General features: G+C 47.2%; 1 protein-coding gene across 1 annotated transcript in view; it reads left to right on the forward strand.

Moving 5' to 3' along the window:
- ZNF831 (zinc finger protein 831) overlaps positions 1–26522 on the forward strand; it is a 130776-nt gene that overhangs the window by 73011 nt on the left and 31243 nt on the right. Inside the window, exon 4 of the mRNA XM_067708622.1 lies at positions 3548–3699. Within this exon, the coding sequence (XP_067564723.1) occupies positions 3548–3699 (152 nt within the window). The remainder of the gene's footprint in view (positions 1–3547; positions 3700–26522) is intronic.

Genomic DNA, 26522 nt, shown 5'->3' on the forward strand with positions numbered 1-26522 from the left:
GTTTGATTAATATGTGTCTTGGCGTGTTTCTCCTTGGATTTATCCTGTATGGGACTCTCTGTGCTTCCTGGACTTGATTAACTATTTCCTTTCCCATATTAGGGAAGTTTTCAACTATAATCTCTTCAAATATTTTCTCAGTCCCTTTCTTTTTCTCTTCTTCTTCTGGAACCCCTATAATTCAAATGTTGGTGCGTTTAATGTTGTCCCAGAGGTCTCTGAGACTGTCCTCAGTTCTTTGCATTCTTTTCTCTTTATTCTGCTCTGCAGTAGTTATTTCCAGTCTTTTATCTTCCAGGTCACTTATCCGTTCTTCTGCCTCAGTTATTCTGCTATTGATCCCATCTAGAGTATTTTTCATTTCATTTATTGTGTTGTTCATTGTTGTTTGTTTCATCTTTAGTTCTTCTAAGTCCTTGTTAAATGTTTCTTGCATTTTGTCTATTCTATTTCCAAGATTTTGGATCATCTTTACTATCATTATTCTGAATTCTTTTTCAGGTAGACTGCCCATTTCCTCTTCATTTGTTAGGTCTGGTGGGTTTTTATCTTGCTCCTTCATCTGCTGTGTGTTTTTCTGTCTTCTCATTTTGCTTATCTTACTGTGTTTGGGGTCTCCTTTTTGCAGGCTGCAGGTTCGTAGTTCCCGTTGTTTTTGGTGTCTGTCCCCAGTGGCTAAAGTTGGTTCAGTGGGTTGTGTAGGCTTCCTGGTGGAGGAGACTAGTGCCTGTGTTCTGGTGGATGAGGCTGGATCTTGTCTTTCTGGTGGGCAGGTCCACGTCTGGTGGTGTGTTTTGGGGTGTCTGTGGACTTATTATGATTTAGGGCAGCCTCTCTGCTAATGGGTGGGGTTGTGTTCCTGTCTTGCTAGTTGTTTGGCATAGGATGTCCAGCACTGTAGCTTGCTGGTCGTTGAGTGAAGCTGGGTGCTGGTGTTGAGATGGAGATCTCTGGGAGATTTTCACCGTTTGATATGTGGAGCTGGGAGGTCTCTTGTGGAACAGTGTCCTGAAGTTGGCTCTCCCACCTCAGAGGCACAGCACTGACTCCTGGCTGCAGCTCCAAGAGCCTTTCATCCACACGGCTCAGAAGAAAAGGGAAAAAAAGTAGAAAGAAAGAATTATTAGAAGTAGAAAGAAAGAAAGGAAGGAGGGAAGGAAGGAAGGAAAAAGAGAAAGAAAGAAGATAAAGTAAAATAAAATAAGATAAAATATAATAAAGTTATTAAAATAAAAAATAATTATTAAGAGAAAAAAAAAACGGACGAATAGAACCATAGGACAAATGGTGGAAGCAAAGCTATACAGACAAAATCTCACACAGAAGCATACACATACACACTCACAAAAAGAGGAAAAGGGGAAAAAAATCATAAATCTTGCTCCAAAGTCCACCTCCTTAATTTGGGATGATCCGTTGTCTATTCAGGTGTTCCACAGATGCAGGTACATCAAGTTGATTGTGGAGCTTTAATCCGCTGCTCCTGAGGCTGCTGGGAGAGATTTCCCTTTCTCTTCTTTGTTCTCACAGCTCCCGGGGCTCAGCTTTGGATTGGGCCCCGCCTGTGCGTGTAGGTCGCTGGAGGGCGTCTGTTCTTCGCTGAGACAGGACTGGGTTAAAGGAGCCGCTGATTCGGGGGCTCTGGCTCACTCAGGCCGGGGGAGGGAGGGGCACGGAGGCGGGGCGGGCCTGCGGCGGCAGAGGCCGGCGTGACGTTGCACCAGCGTGAGGGGCCGGGCCGGCGTGACGTTGCACCAGCCTGAGGGGGCGCCGTGCGTAGCTGGGGAAGTTGTCCCTGGATCCTGGGACCCTGGCGGTGGCGGGCTGCACAGGCTCCCCGGAAGGGGGGCGTGGACAGTGACCTGTGCTCGCACACAGGCTTCTTGGTGGCGGCAGCAGCAGCCTTAGCGTCTCCTGCCCGTCTCTGGGGTCCGCGCTTTTAGCCGCGGCTCGTGCCCGTCTCTGGAGCTCCTTTAAGCGGCGCTCTTAATCCCCGCTCCTCGCGCACCAGGAAACAAAGAGGGAAGAAAAAGTCTCTTGCCTCTTCGGCAGCTCCAGACTTTTTTTCGGACTCCCTCCCGGCCAGCCGCGGCGCACTAGCCCCCTGCAGGCTGTGTTCACGCCGCCAACCCCAGTCCTCTCCCTGTGCTCCCACCGAAGCCCGAGCCTCAGCTCCCAGCCCCGGCCGCCCCGGCGCGGGAGCAGACAAGCCTCTCGTCCTGGTGAGTGCCGGTCGGCACCGATCCTCTGTGCGGGAATCTCCCCTCTTTTCCCTCCGCACCCCTGTGGCTGTGCTCTCCTCCGCGGCGCCGAAGCTTTCCCCTCTGTTTATTCTTTTCTCTTTTTCCCTATCCAAGTACGTGGGGGGTTTCTTGCCTTTTGGGAGGTCTGAGGTCTTCTGCCAGCGTTCAGTAGGTGTTCTGTAGGAGTTGTTCCACGTGTAGATGTATTTCTGGTGTATCTGTGGGGAGAAAGGTGATCCCCGCGTTTTACCCTTCCGCCATCCTCCCGGAAGTCTCACATTGTAGTTTTGATTAGCATTTCTCTAATAGTGATGCTGAGAAGCTCACTCTTTTCTTTCTCTACCCTTGTCGTGCCCTCACCCCTGGGATGTGAAGGCTCTGTTTTAGAGATTATTATTTTTTTTTGAATGTTTATTTCACCTTTTATTTATTTAACATCTTTATTGGAGTATAATTGCTTTACGATGGTGTGTTAGTTTCTGCTGTACAACAAAGTGAATCAGCTGTACGTATACATATGTCCCCATCTCCCCTCCCTCTTGCGTCTCCCTCCGTCCCACCCTCCCTATCCCACCCCTGTAGGTGGTCACAAGCCCGGAGCTGGTCTCCCTGTGCTATGCGGCTGCTTCCCACTAGCTTTCTATTTTACATAGACCAGATGATCTGGAAGAGCTTCTCTAGGGGTAGCATGTGTGATGCCCGTTTTTTCAGAGGAGATGCTTTGGGCCTGACCTGTCCAATAACGGTAGGCATTAGCCATCAGTGGCTCTTTAAACTCATTAAAATGAAATTGAATGTAAAGCTCAGTTCCTCGGACACATGAACTACATTTCACTCACTCTAGAGCTGCCTGTGGTTAGTGGCCACCGTATTGGTCCATGCAGGTTATAGAAGACGCCCATCACTGTGGAAAGTTCTACTGGACAGCCTGTTAACTAGTAAGTAGTCAAGACCATATAATTCAGTATTTAATTACAGCAACTGACCTTTATTAAGCGCTTGTTGTGTGCTAAGTGGTGTGGGAAGCATTTTCTAGGCACTATCTCATTTCATCCCTACAATGGCCGCCTGAGTTGCGTCCTGTTTTCATCCCCACGTCCTGGCGGGAGAATGAGGATTGGAGGGAAAAGGGGTTCCTGACAGCTGATGAGCTGCCTGGACCTCACGTCCCTGTGTTCTCCCAGGCTTCCCACACGGACCTGGATTTTATCCTCTGGGCATATCCTGTCTTGGATTTTTGTGCCTGTGAGCTCCCGGACACCCTCTCAAGGCTGATCACTGCACATGTGCTTCTCGTCCCCCAGGTACAAAGGGAATTTCTTGCAAAGTCGTTTCCAGCTGAGAGCCAGCAGACTGAGGAAGCCACACTGGGTGCTGAGAAAAGACGGCCGTTCACCCCCATCCGAGGGGCCGGCCCCACGCAGGACCTGCGGGCAGGCTTCTTCCGAAACGGCAGGTAAGGCTCTCCTTGGAGGTGCATCCAAACCGGGCACCAGGCTGCTGGGCTATGAAATGAGCAGAGCAGCCATCCTTGCTGTCCGGAGCCTGAAGTCCAGCAGGAAGCTGGATGCGTGGGGGGTGATGTGGGACAGTCGAGACCCTAAGCTAGGGGAGAGGGTCCTGGGGGAGGATATGGAGAATCCAGTACTGAGAAGACAACAAACGTCTTCAAGTACTGGCCACGGATGCTCAGCCCTGTCCAAGTACAGATTCCCTCCAGGACCTGGAAAACCTGAATTGGAGCTCTGGGTGCCTCTACTTTTCCCCATCATTAAAGAGGAAGTTCACTGGGTTCTTTCCACAGGGCCATTGTGAGGCTAAAATGGGTCAGTGGATGGGCTTTTGAATGAATGTGAGATAGAAGAATAGGGAGGAGTTACGATGTGAGAGCTGCAGGGAACATGCTTCCACGGGAGGTGGTAAGCGGGGCCCTCTCCATCATTCTCGGAAACAAACAAAGGATGAACTAATGGAGGCTGCTTCCTGGAAAAGGGCTATTTTAAGGTGCAGTCACTGGGCAACGAGGGCAAATCGCGTAACTTCTCTGGCCCACAATTTCCCTCCCTTCCTCCCATCTGCCTGGCAGTCATGAGCCCAGCCTTAGCCTTGCTGGCAGTGTGTTGACTGGGGAAGATGGAGACCATATTTGAGAAGGTGGCTGGTCCCATCTGGCCAGTGGTGACTGAATTACCACCCTTTTGTGGCTGATTGCTGTTTGTTTGGCTCAAGGGCTGACCCTGGGCTCTGCCTGCTGGCTGCGGTTTTGGTCCCTGGAGACAGTTGGCTGGGGCCCCTCCCCCTCCCCCTCTGTGTGGCTCCAGTGCCCCCTGCGGGCAGATGGTGCTTCCATGCTGCCCCTCGACCCCCCACCTCCAACCCCGACGCCCTCTCTGGTAGGCAGGCAAGGACGAGGATTAGTCTTTTTCTCAGTGAGAGTTTAAATCAAGGTAGGTATTTGCTCAACTGGTTGGCCAGTTGTGGAAGGCAAAAGCATGGTCTTTTTATGGAACGTCAAGGGTTAAGACCTCATGGGGGGAGGCTGAGTGGGTGTAGACAAAAGTGCAATCAGGGCACCCGGCTTTGCCCTTTCTTCATTTTCTGTGGCTCAATCACCTTGAACTCCACTGCTTTCCTCCTGGTCAGATAGATACAGCCAATGGAACTGCCCATTGGGGTGTTCATGGGCGATACCACCTCCACAGCAGAACCCACCAGAACCCACCAGAACTCTGTCACTTGTCCCTAATGGCAGTGCTTTCCCACCAGCTCTCTTCCCAGCACCATAAATAGAGCTGAATCAAGCTGCTCCTGGAAACTCCCATCAGCTTCCATGTTTCCATTGCTAAGCTCCGTGCTAGAAACTGAAGGGAAAAGACGACAGTCCCTGCTCCGGATAAATGTGGTTCAGGGTGAAGACAGACAGACAGGCTTCCTGTCCATCCTTTGCTCAAATCACATGGGGAATGACACTGGCGGGTCAGTGAGCTCCCTCCTGGGAATCTTATGTCTGTGCAGCGAGGCCGTTGATGGAGGTCTTGCCCACCCAATGGCTCAGTGTGAGGATAGAGCGAGCTCGTGTGTGGCAGGGAATTTGCAGACCCCAAGGCAGGTGATAAATGTTGATTGTAATTATCTCCTGAGCATAATAAGCATATGTGCATTAAGACCTGGCGTGTGCTGAGTGCCAAGTGAGTGTGGAGCGCGTGGTAACCAGTGTGCCTCTTGTTTAGCAGAGGACAAGGTCAGGGTTGGAGGAAGAGCCCAAAGGGGGAGTTTTCTCGGGAGAGAGACGGCTTCTTCTGGAAATTCAGGTGTAGGGAGAATAGAACAGAGGCTTTCTGGACTGGGGAAGAAAATTGCCTATGGCAGCCAAAGAAATTGCCACAAACTTGGTCCAAGGTGTATTCTCTCCCAGTTCTGGAGGCCAGGAGTCTCGCTGTCTCTCCGAAGCCTCCAGGGGAGGATCCTTCCCTGCCTCTCAGCTTCTGGGGACTCCAGGCGTCCTTGGCTTGTGGCCGCATCCCTCCAATCTCTGTCTTCATCTTCACAGGGCTTCTCCCCTGTGTTCCTGTGGGTCAAATCTCCCTCTGTGTTTCTCTTATAAGGACACTTGCCGTTGAATTTAGGGCTCGCCCTAAATCCACGATGATCTTATTTTGAGATTCTTCATTTCATGTGCAAATACCTTTTTCCAAGTAAGGTCACAGTCACAGGTTCTGTGGCTTAGGACTTGGAGGGGGAGGCATGATTCAACCACTAACCACTTCAACAACTTTCCCCCTATCTGGGAACCGACAGAAGGGACCTTAAAATGTGTTTCTAAGTGAAAAAGGCAGCAGCACCCATGAACACTCCTGCCAACAGTTTTGGCAGGAAAGTTCTATTATAAGCTTAAATCAGTATGTATTCATTAAAACGGGATCACCCAGCCCACCACCCAGCAGGATGTGTTCACACTTGTGGGGAGTCTTGTCCAAGTGGCTACAGGCAGCTCCGATCGTGAGACAGGTGTGTTGGGTAAGGGGCCCTATTCGCTTCTCTTTGGGAAGAAGGCCTGTGGCCGGCTGGATAGGGGGTGGGCAGGGCCTCTGAGTGTGGCTGTGTGGATGGTGCCCATAGGGGCTGAAATCCAGCCACCACTGGTTGGTGCAGCCTTTTGCTCTGACTGTGGGGCTGTCCACCCAAAGCAAGGAGCTCCTTCCTCCTTCTCCCAAGGGGGTGGGGGACACCTTTCCACACATCCTCCAGTGGAAGTTGTTGCCTCTTCCTAATTTACATGTGTACGCCGTGTGCTCATGGTACCCCTGGGGACCCCAGTGCCAGCAGAGAGACCAGCTGGAAAGCCTCTGATCTTTCATGGTCCTCTCCACACCGTCTTTCCTTTACAAGCTTCTCTTGGCCTCGGGGAATGGCCTTGCTCCCTCCACGTTGGGAGAATCCCACTTCTGTGCACTTCTGATCTCAACATCGGCCTTTCCTACCAGAATCCTAAGAGCAAACTGTGGGCTCCAGTGAATGGGGGATAAAACCAGCCCCAAACAGAAAAAAAAGCAGAAGCGAAATCTAAATATGGAGCTAAGATTGAGAGGCCAAATGTAATGCGAATCCCCCTGGGAACCGAGTGCCCCTCCCTCCATGTAGGTAATAATGGTGCAGCGGCAGCCCAGGGTGGTGACAGATGTCTGCACTTTCATGTTTGTTATTGGAACAGCCAGTTGAGTCAGAGGTCTGGGTCACTGGTGCCCATTTTCAAAGGGCTCCCTCCTGCCACAATGTCCACTCAGGACAGATGTGAGCCTGTGGGGTGTGGTCTAAGCATTGGCCCGGGGAATATTAATCACCCCGCCACCCCCATTCCTTATTGAAGTGTCAGAGAGGGAACAGGGATGGCAGGTTGGGTAAACCAGCAAGCCCGGAGTGGACGGGCTGTTATGGACACCACTGGGTTGGGGGCAGGTGGTAGAGTGCCTTAAAATAAATACCACCTGGAAATCAAAGGAGCTTGGGAAGTTTATTTACACCATCTCCCAAAGCCAGTGTTTCACAGCAGAGTGACAGGCACTCAGAGTGTTGGGTGTTTGAAGACAGAGTGCTGTAACTTCAAAGGAACCTAAAGATGGCCCTTGGTCGGCCACCATTTACAAACAAATTTCTTGTGTCCTTTGACCTGGCAGGTCCTGGTTGGAGAGATCAGAGCTGGCTGCTCAGTGAGGGAGCTGACCTCACGGGGGGTGTGTGTGTGTGTGTGCGCGCGCACGTGCGCGCACGTGCGTGCACGTGAGTATACTTGTGAATGCATGCAAACATGTATATTTTTGTGGGGGGAGGACCTGGTTTCCACAGCAGGACAATGATAGGGTGATCTGTTTTGGGTGACCTGAGGGGTTGTAACTTGGGGGAACTTGATGAAACCCAACAAAGAAATCGAGAATAACCTTTGCAGGGGAATTTCCCAATTCGAAGGTAGGGAAAACCTTTGGTCCTGATCCTTGAAGGCCAATTAGAATCAGCAAAACATTTTCAAATAAGTAGACAGGAATACTTGTGTCCAGGGGCCGAAATAAGATATTGTAACAGATTCTTTCTCCTCTTTATTTTTGGAGAAACTTCCTGTCAATAGTTTACGAACATGAGAGAGAGGATGCTTTTGAACAGTATCTTTTTAAAGGTTGCTTAATTTCCCTCTCCTTTCAACTCTTCCAATAGCTTGGTACTAATCATTCGAATTAACAGATGGCTTGGTCGTGAAGTCATCTGCACACAGAAGGCCAGAGGAGTCATCAAGGATGGAGACCTAATTTATAAGATTTTATGGCGATTGGGATCTTTGAGACTCTCCTTAGAACTGAACGTTTTCATTTTTTTATTTTTATTCTTTTGACTTTCCAATACCACTGAATTTAATTTTTTTCTTTTTTTAAAATTTTTATTTTATATTGGACTATAGCTGATTTACAATGTTGTGTTAGTATCAGGTGTACAGCAGAGTGATTCAGTTTTACATATATATATATCTATTCTTTTTCAAATTCTTTTCCCATTTAGGTTATTACAGAATATTGAGCAGAGTTCCCTGTGCTATACAGTAGGTCCCTGTTGGTTACCTGTTTTAAATATAGTAGTGTGTTTATGTCAATCTCAAACTCCCAATTTATCCCTCCCCCCCCACCTTTCCCATTTGGTAACCATAAGTTTGTTTTCTGTGTCTGTGAGTCTGTTTCTGTTTTGTAAATAAGTTCATTGTATTTTTTTAGCTTCTGCATATAAGTGATATCATATAATACTTGCCTTTCTTTGTCTGACCTACTTCACTTAGTATGATAATCTCCAGGTCCATCCATGTTGCTGCAAATGGCATTATTTTATTCTTCTGTTTGTTTGTTATCAATGTCACATGCCTTTTATTTATTTTATTTTTAACTTTTTTTATTGAAGTATAATTGAATTACAATGTTGTGTTAATTACTGCTGTACAGCAAAGTGACTCAGTTATACATATATATATTCTTTATATATTCTTTATATATATACATATATATATTCTTTTTCATATTCTTTTCCATTATGGTTTATCCCAGGATATTGAATATAGTTCCCTGTGCTATACAGTAGGACCTTGTTGTTTATCCATCCTATATATAATAGTTTGTGTCTGCTAATCCCAAACTCTTAATCCATCCCTCCTCCACCCACTCTCCCCCTTGGCACCCACAAGTCTGTTCTCTATGTCTGTGAGTCTGTTTCTGTTTCGTGGATAAGTTCATTTGTGTCATACTTTATATTCCACATATAAGTGATATCATATGGTATTTGTCTTTCTCTTTTTGACTTACTTCACTTAGTATGGTAATGTCTAGGTCTCATGTTGCTGCAAATGACATTATTTCATTATTTTTTTATGGCTGAGTAAAAAAATAGTATTCCATTGTATATATACACCACATCTTCTTTATCCATCCATCTGTCAATAGACATTTAGGTTGCTTCCACATTTAGGTTGCTTCCATGTCTTGCCTATTGTAAATAGTGCAGCGATGAACACTGGGGTGTATGTATCCTTTCGAACCATGGTTTTCTCCGGATGTATGCCCAGGAGTGAGATTGCAGGATCAAATGGTAGCTCTATTTTTAGCTTTTTAAGGAACCTCCATACTGTTCTCTGTAGTGGCTGCACCAGTTTACATTCCCACCAACAGTGTAGGAGGGTTCCCTTTTCTCCACACCCTTTCCAGCATTTATTAATTGTAGACTTTTTGCTGATGGCCATTCTGACTGGTGTGAGGTGACATCTCATTGTAGTTTTGATCTGTGTCTCTCTAATGATTAGTGATGTTGAGTGAACTTTTTTAAAACCTAAATTCAGTGGTCCATCCCGTCCAAGTTCCCAGCAAAGGTGTGGAGGGAGCTGGAAGTTTCTTTGGAGACATCAAGTATCGTTGACTTACCAGACGCCCCAGGCTGAATGTGACTGAGAACTGCAGGGTTGTTCCTATTTCAAAGAAAGTCCTTCCTCACCCAGGGTCGCTTCCAGATCAGGGCTGAGGTGTGGAGTTAGGTGGATCTAATCTCAGACACTTGAGCTGCTTCACTGAAGGGACTGGTAAAAAATGGTTCTTAGATATCAAGTGGTTGAGTATCCCCAGGAGAGCAAGCCTCCCCTTGAGGACAGTCCTCGTAATCCAGACGTTCTTCACGGGATTCACCTCCCAGTCGGAGGTCGGCTGGGGAGGCAGTGACTGTCACAGAATGAGAACAGTCCCTACTAAACTGACTGCTGATACATTTAGACTCCTTTCAAACACTTCTCTTTGTCTCTCTCCATCTCTCCTTACCATTACTTTCCATCCCTGCCCTTCAGATTGACTTTCACAATGTCATGTAAACCGATTGCCAAGTGAAACCGCAAATCATGCTCAAGACATCGAATTTAATGAGATTGATGGGAGTGACCATTGGGTTGATTCATTCCCATTGGCAGAATCAGGTAACGAATAAGAGAAAACTGGTGAGGCTCATTCCAGAGAGTGACGGGAACATCAAAGGCTTAAGAGAAGCCCTTAGAAAAATTGAGGAAAGTCTAGAATATTTTTGGGATGGGAAAAAGTGTCTCTCGATAATCTTGCTCTGAAAGGAAATGTGAAAGTGAAGAACAGCCCATTGTTCTACCCTATAGTTTGGTGGAAAGATGTACTCTGCCCCCATCAACGTTCGATTAACCTTTGTTGATGTTAACAATTAGCTCATAGCTTGTCATTATAACCCACAAACTGGAAGTTTGTTTTACTTTCATTTTTGTAGGTTCATCTGCTTATTTTCACAACATTAGGTTTCATGGTTTTTCAAGAGAAATTCTCCAAGTCCTTAATTTTCCACTGTTTACTGTGAAATTTTGGTCCCCATTGTGAATGAATTCATTTTTCATGGTCTTTCATCCGTGGCGATGATCTCAGCTAATAAGGACCCTGTTTGCCCGGCTGATAAGTCATCTTCTCCTTTGCACAAGGTGCCTAGCAGATCCGTAGTGTTTGTTGAGTGACCAGCTGAGCTGAACAGCAGAAGCGAGTCTCCTTATTTTAAGCTTCCTTTAAGCTCACCTTCAGTTGAAAGGACATTCAAAACCAGCCCCCAAATCTTTAAGAATGAAGGAAGGGACATGCAATCTGGAGGTTTCGTTCCTGATGGTGTTTTGGGGATGTGTCAGCAATGGAAGAATCCAGTGGGTATCGAGTTTGGATGGCGGTGGGCTAAGCAGCATAAAAGCAAACTTCATCGTTCTTTTCCTCATAAAAGAAACTTCCTTATCTAAAAATAGTTCCAGCTCCCCCTGCCCCCTTGCTAGATTCAAATTTGTGGAATCACCATCTTCACCCATAAGGACCATCTAACGCCACCTCCACTTTACAGGTGAGAGCTCTGGCGAGACAAAGATGGGGGCTTTGAGCCGGCAAGTGTTCACTCTGATGTCTTTTAACCTGGGGTCCTCTCTTACACCACAGTGGGACCAAATCTTGAGTGGGGGATGTGTTTCCAAAGCCAGCAGTAGTCAAAATTATCTTTGAAAATTCTACAAATCCATCATAAGAGTATGAACGGTGTCTACAACTCTGAGCAGAAATTCTCAGGCATAACATGTTTGAGGACCATTGAGGGAAAGGAAGGAAAGAAAAAAGGCAGTCCGTCCATCCGGGCTGCTTTGACAACAAACAGCGATTTCTGGTGAGGAATTCTCAAAGGTCCCCTCTTGGCCGCGTGGTGTATGCGATTTGGTTTCAGCATGAAGTGTCTGAAACTGTGATGATGTCTTACTGGACTGGCTTGTTGCCGGGGGATTAACTGAGATGTTGGATCTGTGTAGGAGGTAGTGAGTTTCAGAAGTCAGGGTTTAAGTTAAATGTGTGATGGGACCCTGCTGGGGCGGTTTCTCATCTTACCTGAGCACCTGTCTTCCTGGTGCCAGTTTAAGAATTGGGGGGCCGTTCTCCACTTGGCAATTACGCCCGTGTAATTAACGGTCAGAGAAAGACCATCTTTTGTAGCTTAAGGGGAAGTTCACCACTAAGCTTGTTATGAAAACGATCTCTCCGCTGTTTACTCACCAAGTTAGGGTCTTAGGGACTCAGGAGGGCAGCTTTGCAAGTGCGTGCTGTGCGCGCGCGTGTGCATTTGTGTTCTCGCGTTTGAGTGTTATTTTTCCATTAGGAAAAGCAATTGAAAAACCCACACGTCCATACAAAGTGGGTGACACCACCTGAGCAAAAGCCACTACTGATCCTCTTTTGTTGTGGTTATACAATTCCTGATGCATCTCTCCTGATGAGGTCACCGCTCTGAAATGAATACTTTTCTTTCCAGAACGTGGGGCACGGTGGGGATGAGTGCGTCATTCAGCTGTTTGCATTTCGAGTGGGACATTCTAGTCTCTGGGAGCTTAAAACCCATCAGCAGGCACAGCCCTATTACCCTTTTCCTAATATCACAGTTATTGACCCTGGGCTGCAAGAGAAGAATCTCATAATTAGGTTTGCCCTGCTTCTGTGTTTCTGTGCACATTTCTTTCTCTCTAGCCGATGACATATCAACTTTTATTTATTTTATTATTGAAATCCTTTGTGTTAAAAGGACCTGCTCCATTAACTGAGACCTGTTCTATTGCCTCCAATGCTGGGATACATTAAAACATTCCGTGGTATAAAGAGCACTCTTAAATATTTCCTTAGAAACGCATTTTGTGGAACTGAATGGAGAACACTGATGTGGTCGAGGTTAATTATTCGGGCTTTTGCTGGGCACATTGGAAGCCGTGCTGCTTCTGCCTGTACACGGACTAAAATTGGAACACTGAAGAGGAGCCCAGCGTGGCCCTGTGCCCGGATGACACATCTGAAGTCATATTGATTGAGGGAGATGTTTTATTGAACGATACGAACTCCACCGAGTTTCTGGGTTTCCAATTTCCTGCAGCTGGCGTGGCTTCTGGCAGTAAACACTGTGTGATTCGGGGCTACATTTAAAAGTGAGATTTTAGAAAAAATCTCCCAATAACTAAACTCAGAGGGCGCTTTCATTTTAGGAGCTGCACCCACATCTAATCCCCCCAACAGACTTGTGATGAGTGACTCATTCTCATTTTGCAGAGGGAGAAACTGAGACTCAGAGAGGCATCCAGTGACTTGCCCAGGGCCACCCAGATGATGAATCTGGGGGTCCATGGTGTTTCCTACAGTCAGAAATGTCACATCTGCATGTCACCTGTGCAATTAGTTGCTTATGTGATCCATTTAAGCTCACTGACAAAAACCATAAATACATTTATTAAAAAAAAAAAACTGTTTATTGACACCAAAAATGGAAAGCCAATATCACATGCCATTAAGAGAACGTTACAGAAAGAAAATGCTATGAACAATATTTTCTTGGTAAATAAATTCTAGCTAGACTGTTGTGGGCAGAAGACCAAGAGCGCTAGGTACACTCCCTTTGCTTAAAAAGAGATTTGGAAGCGTTAGGGAGGTGTTAGAGATATATTAGCATGCAGCTGAGACGTTCTTCTTTCCCTAATCAGAGGGTGTAGGGAGAATAGCTTTCTCACTGGGTGATTCCATTTTATTTAACACTAAGCTTGTGACTCACCGCCCACTGGGGGTCTGAGCCCCTCCCTGGGACTTTCTTGTGCTGTCATATCCGCTTTTCTCTGTCAGTAAGATCCCCCCGGCTTCTACGGTCTTATCTGGGATTTCCTCAACTCTTGTAAGGCCTTTACCTGTATCAACTTAAACTCTACATTCAACAGAGTTGGCTGTAGAGGCCATGGACCAACATTCTGCAAAGACCCTGCTTGCAGACTGAACCTCTTCTGCCTCATGGGAGTGGGAGCTTGGGGGTGTCAGAGGTCTCCTAGGCAGGTTCAAACTCTGCATTTGTAAGACTCTGAGATGGGGCTTCCCTGGTGGCGCAGTAGTTGAGAGTCCACCTGCCGATGCAGGGGACAGGGGTTTGTGCCCCGGTCCGGGAAGATCCCACATGCTGCAGAGCGGCTGGGCCCGTGAGCCATGGCCACTGAGCCTGCGCGTCCGGAGCCTGTGCTCCGCAACGGGAGAGGCCACAACGGTGAGAGGCCCGCATACCGCAAAAAAAAAAAAAAAAAGAGTCTGAGATGCTGACCCAGAGGCTTCCGTGGCTGAAGGAGGGATGGTGGGAAATGCCCAGGATGCAGAGAGAGGAGGCGGGAGGGACCAGGCACATCTGAGACCTTGGTGTGGGCTCATCCTTCTCCTGAGGAGAGTAGGGAGCCATTGGTGGATGTGGGTGCAGGAGAGGAGGGCAGAGGGAAGACCAACGTAGGTGCAGGGGGGAGAGAGGCTCGGGGTAGGTAGAGTGGATACCTAGGAGACTGATGAGAAAGTTCCTGAAACAGGTTGGGCAGGTTTGCATTGAAAAAGAACTTGGAAAAAAGGGATGCTCCACCTAGAGGAATAGAAACGTTAACTATTAGTTTTTAGTTATGCGTCTAATCACGAACCATGCTTCTTTTAACACCTTAAAATATGGTAATAAGGCTCATGTTCACTTTGACCACCACCCCCATTCCCAACGGCCCTCTCAGATAAAAGTACAGTTTGGAATTAGGAGGGCATCTGCCAGATCGTTATTTCTGTGCACGTGTGCGCGTGTGTGTGTATGTCTGTGTTTAACGTGAGTGGTACCACACTGCCCATCTCATCGTGCAACTTGCTTTTGGTTAACTCAACAGCATTTTGTGGTCTTCCCACACCGCTAGTACATACAGACCTATCTCAACAGTGTAGGTAGGGACAGAGTCTCTCGGCGTGGGGCTACTGTAATTTTAGGTAGTCATTCTCCCAATAATGGACAGTTTATCATTGCCAGTGCTTCACTATGGCATCGTGCTCTTTGGACCCACTGTCCATGACTCCCTGACCCAAGCAGGGGCTTCTCTAGGGAAGACCCAAGAGGAAGAATCACTGGGTCTTTCTTATGTTGCACATTTAAAAAAATGTTATGTTATATTGGAGTATAGTTGATTTACAGTGTTGTGTTAGTTTCTGGTGTACAGCAAAGTGATTCAGTTATACGTGTACATACATCTATTCTTTTTCAGATTCTTTTCCCATATAGGTTATTACAGAGTATCGAGTAGAGTTCCCTGTGCTATACAGTAGGTCCTTGTTGATGGATCTAGTTTATATATGGTAGTGGGTATATGTTAATCCCAAACTCCTGATTTATCCCTCTGGTAACCATAAGTTTGTTTTCTATGTCTGTGAGTCTGTTTCTGTTTTGTAAATAAGTTCATCTGTATCATTTTTTTTTAGATTCCACATATAAATGATGTCATATGATATTTGTCTTTATCTTACTTCACTTAATATGGTAATCTCTAGGTCCATCCATGTTGCTGCCAATGGCATTATTTCATTCTTTTTTAGGGCTGAGTGATATCCCATTGTATATGTACACCCCATCTTCTTTATCCATTCATCTGTCAGTGGACATTTAGGTTGCTTCCATGTCTTGGCTATCGTAAATAATGCTGCAGTGAACGTTGAGGTGCATGTATCTCTTCAAATTAGAGTTTTCTCCAGATATGTGCCCAGGAGTGGGATTGCAGGATCATATGGTAGCTCTCTATTTTTAGTTTTATGAGGAACCTACGTAGTGTTTTCCATAGTGACTACACCAATTTACGTTCCCACCAGCAGTGCAGGAGGGCTCCCTTTTCTCCACGCCCTCTCCAGCACTTATTATTTGTAGACTTTCTGATGATGGCCATTCTGACCGGTGTGAGGTGATACCACATTGTAGTTTTGTTACATCGCACATTTTTATTAGATATTTCCAAGTTGCTTTCTGTTTCACATTCCCATAAATAGCATGTAGTTCTTTCATGGATCTTACCAAACTTAAAAAAAATCTGCAAGATGGGTAAAAGATGCTATCTCGAATGCCCATGGCCAGGAGGGCCTTTCCACCCGTGCCTTGCATCCCACTGGGGTGTCCATTCCCCAGACAGACCATGAGGAAGCCTGGCATTAATTATCCAGTGGAAAAAAACATGGAGGGCTGAGGAGACTGTTTTGCTTTTAAATCACAGAGAAGTGAGTTTCTCTTGACCAAACTTTAAGTCCACTGGGTACAATCTGATGTTCTCTCCAAATATTAATAGATTTGTTCCTCGGCCGAGGCACGAAGTCTTAGTCTGCTCCGAGAGAGGTCCGTCACTGCAGAGGGCACAAGGCCACACAGGACTTCCTCTGTGCCGAGCCAATTCATTAGACCCGGTGAGCAATTTGCAGCAGAGATTAATTGATTTGCAGGCTGCCCAGCACTGAGTGTTACTCAGCTACCTCCCAGAAAGCTCAGGCCGCCCGGCAGCTCGACAGAGCAAACAATAATATGCGAGACTTTAGTCAAAGGCCGAGCGTTGTCTTCATTCCTCATTATAAACAGAAGCCAGAGTGATGAAGTTCTCAGCCCCTTCTGGTTTAGTGTGGGATTTGGGGCCATACTCCAGGCTCCCGGAATAAAATGAGAAGGCTCGTGGAGCCGCAGCTGCCCATATGATAGCAATGTTCTCTTCGCAAGCTGTGATTATCCCCAGACAGACACCTTGCTTATCTTGCTCTGAAAAGTTGCTCTACCAGAGGTGGAAATTTCAACTCTGCCTGCCTGTATCAGAAAGGACTCTTTGGGGTGTCGGGAAAAGAGACTCAATGTAAATTGACCTAGACAGAAACATTCATCATCTCATGGAACAGAGAAGGGGGCTTCAGGCATGGCTGGATCCAGAGGTACCAGCGATGTCACTCGGACTCAGTTTCTCTCCATCTCTTGGCTGCTCTTCTGGGTCAGCATCACCGGCTCCTCTAGTACCTGCCCTGCCAAACATGCTTGACTCCTTTCCGTAACCCAAGTCCCCAGACTGAAGCCAGGTGGCCTGGTTGGGGGTAGGCGTCTCTCCTGAACCAGTCACTGGGGATTTGAGCGGCCCCTGTCCTTGTATGGAGGGACGGGTTGGGGCCCACCTCCGCTACAGCCTTTAAGAGTAGAGGAGAGACAGTTTCCCAAAAGAGTCGGGGCCCAGATGTCCAAACCGCCTCTTACTCATGGTTTAATGAAATTCAGCATCTGTGTATGAGCAGTCATGCCCCCTGAGAGGGGGAGAAGCACAAGATGCCATGAGTCCTCTCCTCAAGGAGCTTGGGGACCAGTTGGTGGACCGAGACACCTTTGTGAAATAGATGAGAGTTCCTGTGCAATTATCGGGGCCCGCTCTGTGCCAGGCAGTGTGTGGGAGCAGAACGAGAGGCAGACAAGAACACAACACGGCCCTGTCCTTAGGGAGAGCCCAGTCTGGCAGAGGGAGCCGGCACAGACTGGTAAACAAGTCATTACACATGCAATGCGGTAAGCTGGCTGATATGATTAAGCTTCCAAATGAGCGATCCTGACAAGACCGGCTGGAGCGTGGAAGGGAGAGTGGGCTAGCATAAACAGGAACAAAACAGGAGGGGGCCGTGCTTCCGACGCCCATCCCAAGGCCCCCGCATCGGGGCACCCGCTGCAGGAGGAGCGCGGCCCCCTACGGAGACCCGCAGCCTGTCACTCTTCATCATTCCTCTTCTCCTCCTTGGATAATAAGGGGTTTTTGCCATCCACACTAAACTGCCGGAAATGGAGGTGCACAGCACTTAACTACTATTTACTTATTTACCTAAAACGCTAAGTGTTTCCCTCGGCAATCGCTAACAGATTCCTAAAGAAACGGGGCGACGCGATCTGAATTCTGATTTCTGCGCCAACAGAAGGTGGGAGGGCCAAAGTGGCCAGTGCACTCATGGCCGGTTCCACTGGGGAGGTGGGAGGCCAGGGCCGTTGAGTCACATACCTTCAATCCCAAACCTGAAGTGGAGACAGCTCTGCTTTGGAAGGACTCTCTGGAAACTGTCCTCACCTTTGAGTTGGGAGAGCCCCTTCTCAGCAGAACCCACAAAAGGAGTCTTGTTCTAGAATTTTCTATGTCGAAGGCTGGTAGACAAATGGAATCAGAGGGAGGTGATGCTTTCAACAGACCTACAGATGGGGGACAAAATCATGAAGGGTTCCGGGCTCACCTTGTTGGCTCTTTCACCTCCACTTGCGAGCTGGTCTTTAGGAGGGGCAAGGCTGCTTTGGTTTTGGAGACAGGTGGCCTTTAGGGTTAATTCTAACTAAGAGATTAGTGGCAAGGGGAGGCAGAATGGTGTCACCAATAGGGAGCCTAGAGGGGAAATACTGTTATATAGACCAACTACATGGAGTCATAATGAGAAGGTCGTTCTCAATTCCCTGTTAAGCCTCTTGCTTACATCACAAAGGAAGTCTTGTTTTGATGCTAATATGTCTTTAACACCTGCCTAACTAAAAGTCTTTACTAATCTCCCTTTGAACAGACAAAGGTTGGGTTTCAACCTCTAGCTAGAATTTGAGAACACAGTTCTGTTTTTATTGTTTGTATTTTGACAGGGACCTTCTCAGGCCAGATACTTCATCTCACCCAGCTTCCTCCTACAATAGGCCTTGAAAAGCCAAATACTTCTTCCCTCTCCCTCTCTCACAGCCTCCCTTAGGTCAAGAGTAGTGCAGGGGAAGAAACTTTGTTTCTGGAGTCAGAAGAATTCATTTGAGTCCTGACTTCTCCTCTTACCACTTCCTTGGCCAAGGTCATCCCTTCTCTTTCCCTCAGATCCTCATCTGTAAAATGGGGCCATTTCTGAGTCCGCAGGTGTCAGAGACATTCACCTATGCTGACTCACTAACCTAGCCCTTGAAAAGCCTATGAGGGGCAGTCTAGAAATATCCCACTCATCTCTCCAGAGGACTGTTGAGACACTCAAGCTACACGAGATGGTGAGTTGGAAAGATGCTGTGTCACCTATGAAGGACTTTGTAGGTGTGCTGGTTATCCTGGCTGACAGTGGGGGGCCATGGGCTATGTTTCCACCCAGGTCTGGGAGAGAGACCTGCAAGTCAGAGCGATGAACCAAGGAACAGTGCATGTCAGCTAGGGGGCTGCGCGGTATTGAGCCGATTCTTGGGGGCACATGAATTTATGCACTTGGGTACAGATGGTGCTCTCCCTGCCGGGGTGAGACTGGCCCCAGAGGTAGAGGAGGCGAAGGGATTTGAATAATCCTCTGCTCCTGCCCCATCCCATCTCACACCTCCCTAGCAACGATGAGCTCTTCTTAGGGACGCTGTCTTCCTCTAAATAAATGCATTCACGGCGGCCTTCACCCCACCGTTGGATGCTGGCAGGGAGCAGTGGGGAATCTGGTCCAACAAGGATTGCTTCCTGCTTGAGCATTTGGAGTTTCCTCCAAATGTTTTTCTTCATCCACTTTTCAATGTGGCCCCATGGGGTCAGGAGGGGGATGTCGTGGCCATTCTCCATCCTAATTAGAAGTCTTGCCCAAGTTCAGACATGAAGGAAAAGAATGAAAGTTCCATTCCAAGGTTTTTCCTTTGCTAAAACTCTTTAAATTTTGGCTTGTTTACTTCTCTGACTTCCAGAGACACGAAAAAGTAATTTTCGTGCCCCCCTCCACACAGACATTAGTGATCATTTTCAGTCATTTTCAGCTCTCCCTTTTTGCCACGAGGCACCTGGCATTCCGGGAATGGACCAAAGCCATTTTTCTAAGTACTCGCGTTTGAAATTATTAAGTGTTCATTAAGCACCCCCGGGTGCAAAGCACTCCCGGAGATGTTTGTTTCTCAATTTTCTATAATTTCCTGATTTTTTCCCCTTCGCTAAAGGCAGATTGAAAAATGAACTCAGTGCATTTGAGTCTCTGAATCATAGTTAATGTGCAACGCCCCCTCCCTTAACCGCGCTGTTTCTCTTCTGCCCCCTCTTGTCTCTTTTCTTATCAATCCGATAAAGTTCTAATTCTTTTTAACCCCTACTCAGGGGCTGGAACTTTTTGTTTGTTCCTGACTACCTGCCAGGAAGAAATGAGTGCAAAAGCCGTGACCAGCACTCGCCCGGGACTGCGGGTGGGAGCGGAGCGATGGAAAAATCGAGAAGGCGGCAAAGGCAGCCTTTGATGGGCAGCGGGGCCGCGGGCAGCTCTGCGGCATCGGAGCCGGTGCAGGATGAGCTCGGGCTCAGCTCCCGGGGGGCCCTGCCCCCCACTGATTGGCATCAAGGACCCTCGAGAACCCCAATCTCTGAGTGGACCCTTCTGGAAAAACACAGAAGCCCGAAGACCCCCTCCTGTGCGCCCTCACACCCCGTGATGCTGAGTCTTGCATGAGCAGAGAGAAAGGCTGTTTTTCTCTTTCTCTCTCTTTTTTTTTTTTTTGACAACAACCTCACATAACCTCAAAAGTTGCCCATGAATTTACCAAAACTTTTTTAATGAAACTATTCTAACCTCTGGTGGGGGTTAAAAAAGAAGCCCTGGGAATTTATTACCCAGAAAAAAAAAAAAAAAAAAGGCAGCACGACTTTTTATTTGATGGGAAATCGTCTTCCAAGCTTCAAGGGCGCCCCCTAGCGCCAGCCTGCGAGGAGCAGGCAGCGCGGCTCCCTCTCGCCCGCGAGCCCGGCTGAAACCCCAGCTCTGGGGTCCCTCTCTGGTGGGGCGGGGGGGGGCGAGCCCTGATCTCGCCCAGTTGTGCGTCCGGCCTGGACCGGACCTCGATTCAAGCGCGGGGGAAGCTGTGCTGTCGGGGAGACCTACTCTGAATACCAGGCGACCCCTTGGCACGAATTTATTTTCTGTTGTTTGGAATTCAGGTGACTACAGCCCTAGGATGGGAGAGGACAGTTTTGATCCAAGAGCCCAAGTGCTGTTTGAAAGAGGTTGGACCCCCGCTGAAGAAGTGACTCTTGCCACTGTCTCAGCACACAGGCGACCCTGGCTTTTTTTCGGTCGTTTCATTGCTCTCATGTAAATGCCACCCAGATGTGCAAGAATAAAAACCGGTCCTAAGAGAAGGGGCAGAAGCCCTAGCCGAGAAAGGAGGGAGGGAGAGAGGAAGAAAAGAGAAGGGTGATAAGATGGGGGTGAAATAAAGGACTCAACGGGGCGGGAGGGCGGGCTGCCGGACCTTTTCAGGGCTCCCTGTTCCAAGGTATGTGATCCAGGATCCAGGATTCTGCTGCAAACGCAGGCGCCCGGCTCTTTGCACACCGAACAGGACTTTTTGATCTTTCCGTACCAAGTATGTGAGATATTTCTATCCTCCCCAACTTGCAAACACCGGTTCTCCTTCATAACTGGCCATGTTTTTAAGACGCACACGTTAAAAGTATTAAAAAGCAAATATTCTGAACTAGGGATGCGGGAGAGGAGAGCGCGTGCGGTAGCCTGCTTAGCGGGGGCACCAGTGGGGCAGCATCAAGAGGGCGGGCTCGGAGAGCAGCTGCGGTCCTGCGTCCTCCCGAGGCGCCTCAGCTGCCCGACACCTCAGTTTCCCCATCTGTGCCGTGGAGACGGTAAATAACAGTATCCCTTTTGTTGGGCTGTTGACATATCACTTATGTCTATCATTTAAAATAGGGCTTAGCATCATACTTTACGGTGAGCATGCCAGCTCCTGTTCATTAATCTATCTCTAGAGAGGAGCCAGAGACCCAGACTTTTCCATTAAGTTCAATCTCCCAATTTGTACTTGATGGGAATGAATTCACATTAAAAAACAAACACATACATACACAGTGGTCTGAGCCCCAGTAGAGTCAGGTACTTTGAGACTTTTACTTGGCAGGCTGCCGGGAGGCATGGGAGGGGAGGGAGGATAGAGGAGGGGGCTGGCTGCCACCCCTCCCTGTCACCTACTACCCGCACATCCGGGACACTTGAGCCAAATGCTGAAGCCAGTGGCGTCACAGTTCTTTCGGGGTGAATGGATTTTGGGGAAATGACCCCTTTTCCTCTCCCCCCACCCCTCCCCCCGAGAACGTGGGAGGGGACCCACTTTGAGTCCATGCCCACCAGGAAGCCATGATGGAAATGTGTTGGCATGTGGGCAGCCATGGAGGAGTGGGGAGGGGGGACTTCCCCTCCTTGTCCCTGGAGACCCCGCTTGCCCCTCCTGGCAACTGTGTGCTTTTCACCAGCCCCGGTGCCTTTCAACCTTCGTGTTTCAAGGCACATCTTGGCTTCTGTCTTCGGTTTGGTCTCTGCCAGGCTGGCTTCTCATAAGTTCCTGCACCAGGAGAGGAGAGCATGGGGGGGGGGGGCTCGCCTCTGCTTAGTCCCCTCCTGGGTTTCCTGTGTCCCCTCCTGATTGGCACGTCCTTCTGCCCTGATGCCTGAGCACGTGCCTCATTGCCCATCTACTCTTACTGCTTTGATCTCTCCGGCTGCTCTTTGCACATGGCCCAGCCCTGGGCGAGGTGCTTCCTTCACTCGGCTCTCCATGCACTCACAGGCCACTTACTGAACATCTGTTGTGCTGTGACATTGTTCCTTGAAGGGCACATCAAGCCCATTTCACTGAGCTCCCATTGTCTCCAAAAATGTTGAGAGTTTAAAGCTTCTCCAAGTGTCACAGAGAAAACAACAACAGAAATTACATGGCACAGTGATTCCAAAAAGCATTAGAGAGAACCGAGAGCCAGAGGCACGAATTCCCATCTATCTTGGTTCAGATGGAGTAAACAGAATATGTTATTGATTTTTAAAACCACACATTAGTGTTTCAAAAGAAATTGGTTTTGTATGTTTTAGTATGAAAGCAATTATTTTCCTTTTAAAACTGCTTCCTGGGTCTGTACGGGTTTTTTTTGGTTTCGTTTTTTTTTTCTTCTTTCCCTTTTCGTTCTGCAGAGCAAAATACTGCATGTTGCTAAGTGGAGGGGGAAAGGCTCTTCATTTTTCACTTGTTAATCTCTATCTGCTTTATCTTTTAAATTCTGTGTTCTATTGTGTTCAATTCCAATGAATTTGGATTAATTTAAGTAACATTTCATTATAGATTCAATGCATACATATTGTTTTTTAAATTAAGAAATGGGGGACATTTTTAGTGACTTTTAAGTCATGCTGCATCAAAGCTAAGAAAATCCACTTAGCCTGGTTTAGTCTGGAAGTTTCCTTGAAGAGGAAGAGGTGCTTTTTGGTTGTGTTTGCTTTTGTTTACCTTCCCCCATCTCTCCTTGGATTATCTGCAGCTCGTTTAGTAAGACCTGCGTTGGTTCTGACAGCTTGAAGCTTTCAGTGCTTCTGAGGACAGAGGACGTATTTCTTTGCTTCCAGTTTTGCCACTCAGTAAATTTGAGGAGTCACGATGCCGTCATCTGTGTAGTTAGATAAGGGAGAAGATGATTTCTCTATTATTTTGCTTAGAAGAATGGGAAACTAGATTAATCACTGTCCTTTGGAAGGGACTCTTAATAGAAGAGACTGGCTCCTTTCACTGGGCTCATGGTGTGTGCCCACACTGGATGGTTTTCCAGGGGTTGGGAGCAGACAATCAGGGCGCAAATTTTAAGTCTGTCACTAGGTGACGTTAGGTAAATCCTTAATCCCACGTTCAACGTGGTTAGGAAGGGGCTGGGGATCCTGGGTGTCCCTGGCACACACCCACCTCCTTCTCTGGGACAGAAGGAAAGTAAGCAATGTCTGTAAGAGTCAGGAGAACAGTTTGTCATGGGTTCTAATTCTTGGCAGCATGGGACCGAAATCCAACTCAGAAAGATTTAAGCACACGATTCCTCATGAAACAAAAAGCCCAGGGACTCAAACAGTATCACCAGACTTAGGGTTAGAGGTTTATCCCTCTTCCTGAGTTAGCCTTCTTCTGGGTTGCTTTCATTCCCAGGCACGTGGTGGTCCCCAGAGGCCCCAGCGTACATCCTACCCACTTAGCAATTGCGATAGGGAGTGTTCTAATTGAAGTCCAGCATTGACTCTGACTTAGTGAGGTTTGGGTCGCGTGCCTAGCCCTGAACCTTCTGTTTGTCCAGATGAGTGGAATATGCCCACTCCTGGAGATGGGAGGGGGCGGTGATTGATTATAAACCAGCCAACTCATATTGAGACGAGATGTTCCCGGAAGGTGGGGGAAAGGCTGCTGAAATCAGAGAACAACCCACTCTTGCATCCTAGGTAGACGAGAACAAAGAGTGGGGCAGTTGCGCTCGGCGTGCTGTGGGCTACAAGGTGACAGTTGTAGTCAGTACCACTGGTGCCCTGCCCAGATCCCTTTTCAAGCCAGGCGCCCACCCACCTCCATGTCCTGGCTGCTGTCCTCTCTTATCTGTACCCTTCTCCAAAGGATTGGCCCTTGGCTGATGGGAATTACTTTGCCCCCAACGTAGACACAGACCCTGGGGTTGGTCCACAGCCCCTGACTGATTGATGGAGGGATAGGACCACTCAGCCCTTTGGCCTCCGGGTGGGATGAGTTTTGTGATACAATTCACACTCCAGACCCCCCTGTGGGCATCTCCGGAAATCCTTGTTATCTGACTTGGTCTGGCTTCTCTCACTCATCTCAAAGTTTCTCTCAGGGGGGCCCTCTCAAAAAGTCAGTTGCACGAGACCCCCAGATACCAGTTATTTATGAATCGAGAATCACAGCTATTCACCACTTACTCCCCGGTATAAGGCTGTCCCCTATTTTCTCAACACAAAGATCTGAAGGAGTTTCTGGACCAACCTGAAATACAACATCAAGAGAGAGATGAAGCAGGCAAACTTCTGCTTACAGTAGTTAACGTATTCAGCTGGTTGCACGTGGCCCTTTACATCACACATTACATAAAATACCGGTGGAGCGACATTGTGTTTTCTACTCACCTTTCGAGAAGCCATTCTAGCTGCACTTGTAGCATGCATCTTTGAGGTGGCTTTTGTCATCGCTAGAGCCCCTGGTTTGAGGCACCTAATAGAGGTTTCCGAGCGCAGCATCTTCACTTTGGTCCCAGCTCTTTGAGATTTAGAACTTTTAGAATCAGAGTGCAATGCCATCCTAGAAATTTATCCCCGGCCATGAGCACCCATTTACATAATATTAGGTCGGCAGCTTTCACTTCTCAGGTAGGTACCTGTTCCCAATTTTCACCAAATAAACACATCCTGTTTCTCTTTTTAAAGCAGCCTACAAGGGGCTTGTTTACGATAACACCCAAAGCTTATAACTGTGTCCCAAGCACCCAGGAAAAGTGACTAAATGTATATTCAGGGTCCCCCCTCCCATCACTTTTTGAAACCAGTTTTTTCAGATGGTATCTATGTAGGACCCAAACCAGCACTGACTGGCATTGTTTCAGGCTAATGTGTCTTCCTAAATAGTATTTTGTCATTTACAATGAAGTCACGGAGAGAGCTCCCTGGAAAATGGGAGACTTTTTAGGGATTTGATTAATAAAGCAACTCATTCTTTTCTGAGGGATAAATTGGGGGGGGGGAACCTCTCTTACACTTGGGCATATCATATCCTCTGAGTGATCATCAAAGGAACCGAAATGGGACCAGCTGGTCTTGCTTGGCTCAGATGTGACATCTTGAAAGCAAAGTGAAATTTGGGAGGACATGGAGAAGGGATGCTTTCTTTGCTGTCTTAGTACAAACAGAGGTAGAAAAAGACCTAATATCTAAATGATGATCCAATCATATGGGGATATTTGGGAGTAGCTATGTTTCCCCATATGCATTATTTTATTGTTCTGTTTTCTGCTTTAGAATTATGCATTTATTTTTTTAATTTAAATTGTATTTTATATTATAGTTGATTTACAATGTCGTGTTAGTTTCAGGTGTACAGCTAAGTGATTCAGTTATACGCATACATATATCCATTCTTTTTTGGATTCTCTTCTATATAAGTTATTACAGATTACTGAGTAGAGTTCCCCATGCTCTACAGTAGGTCCTTGTTGGTTACCTAGTTTACGTACAGTACTGTGTGTATGTTAATCCCAAACTCCTGACTTAGCCCCCGCACACCCAACGTTTCCCCTTTGGTAAGTTTGTTTTTGAAGCCCATGAATTATTTTAAAACGTCATTCATTTCAAATTCCTTTATTATAAACATCTTTATTCTCAAACTTCAGTTCTGTTCATTGCTCAGCCATATTATAATTTGTTTGCAATGTCTTATATTATCTAATAAGATTCACAAGAGGAATTATCTTAGCAAATATCAACGGGGTGGACACCATGGGCGAGTCACTCTTCTGAGCTCTTTTATCATCCCCTGTGAACTTCTTGATGGAAATACAAGTGCTAAAATTATACTCTTTCGTGTCTTTTTTTTTTTTTTTTTTTTGGCCGTGCTGTGCGACATGCAGGATCTTAGTTCCCTGGCCAGGGATCAAACCCGTGCCCCCCGCCCTGAAGTGGAAGCATGGAGTCTTAACCACTGGACCGTCAGGGAATTCCCCTATACTCATTTTAAAGCCAGGAAATGAGGAGGTTACACGAGAAGCAAGCGCTGAAAATCTAGGCAATCTGCCTCCAGACCCAGGTTATGAAATGCTATGCTTCTCATTCCAAATCTCACTAATTATCAGTGGAAGCCCCAAATGAAGTACATTTACGTCTATGGTTTATAAACAACTATTCTGAAAGAATTTTAATCATCCCAAAATATACATATTAGTCATGATAAATATATACATATATCTTGTATCAAAGGTAATGATACATATATTTACTGTATAGCAGTAGCTAACTTATGTCAAACATAGGTTGACCTGTGATATAAGTTAGCTACTGCCATGTAACAAAACACCCCCAAACTCAATGGTTCATGAATCTTTAT

This window comes from Pseudorca crassidens, chromosome 15 (genome assembly GCF_039906515.1).
Source record: "Pseudorca crassidens isolate mPseCra1 chromosome 15, mPseCra1.hap1, whole genome shotgun sequence".
Lineage (NCBI taxonomy): Eukaryota > Metazoa > Chordata > Mammalia > Artiodactyla > Delphinidae > Pseudorca > Pseudorca crassidens.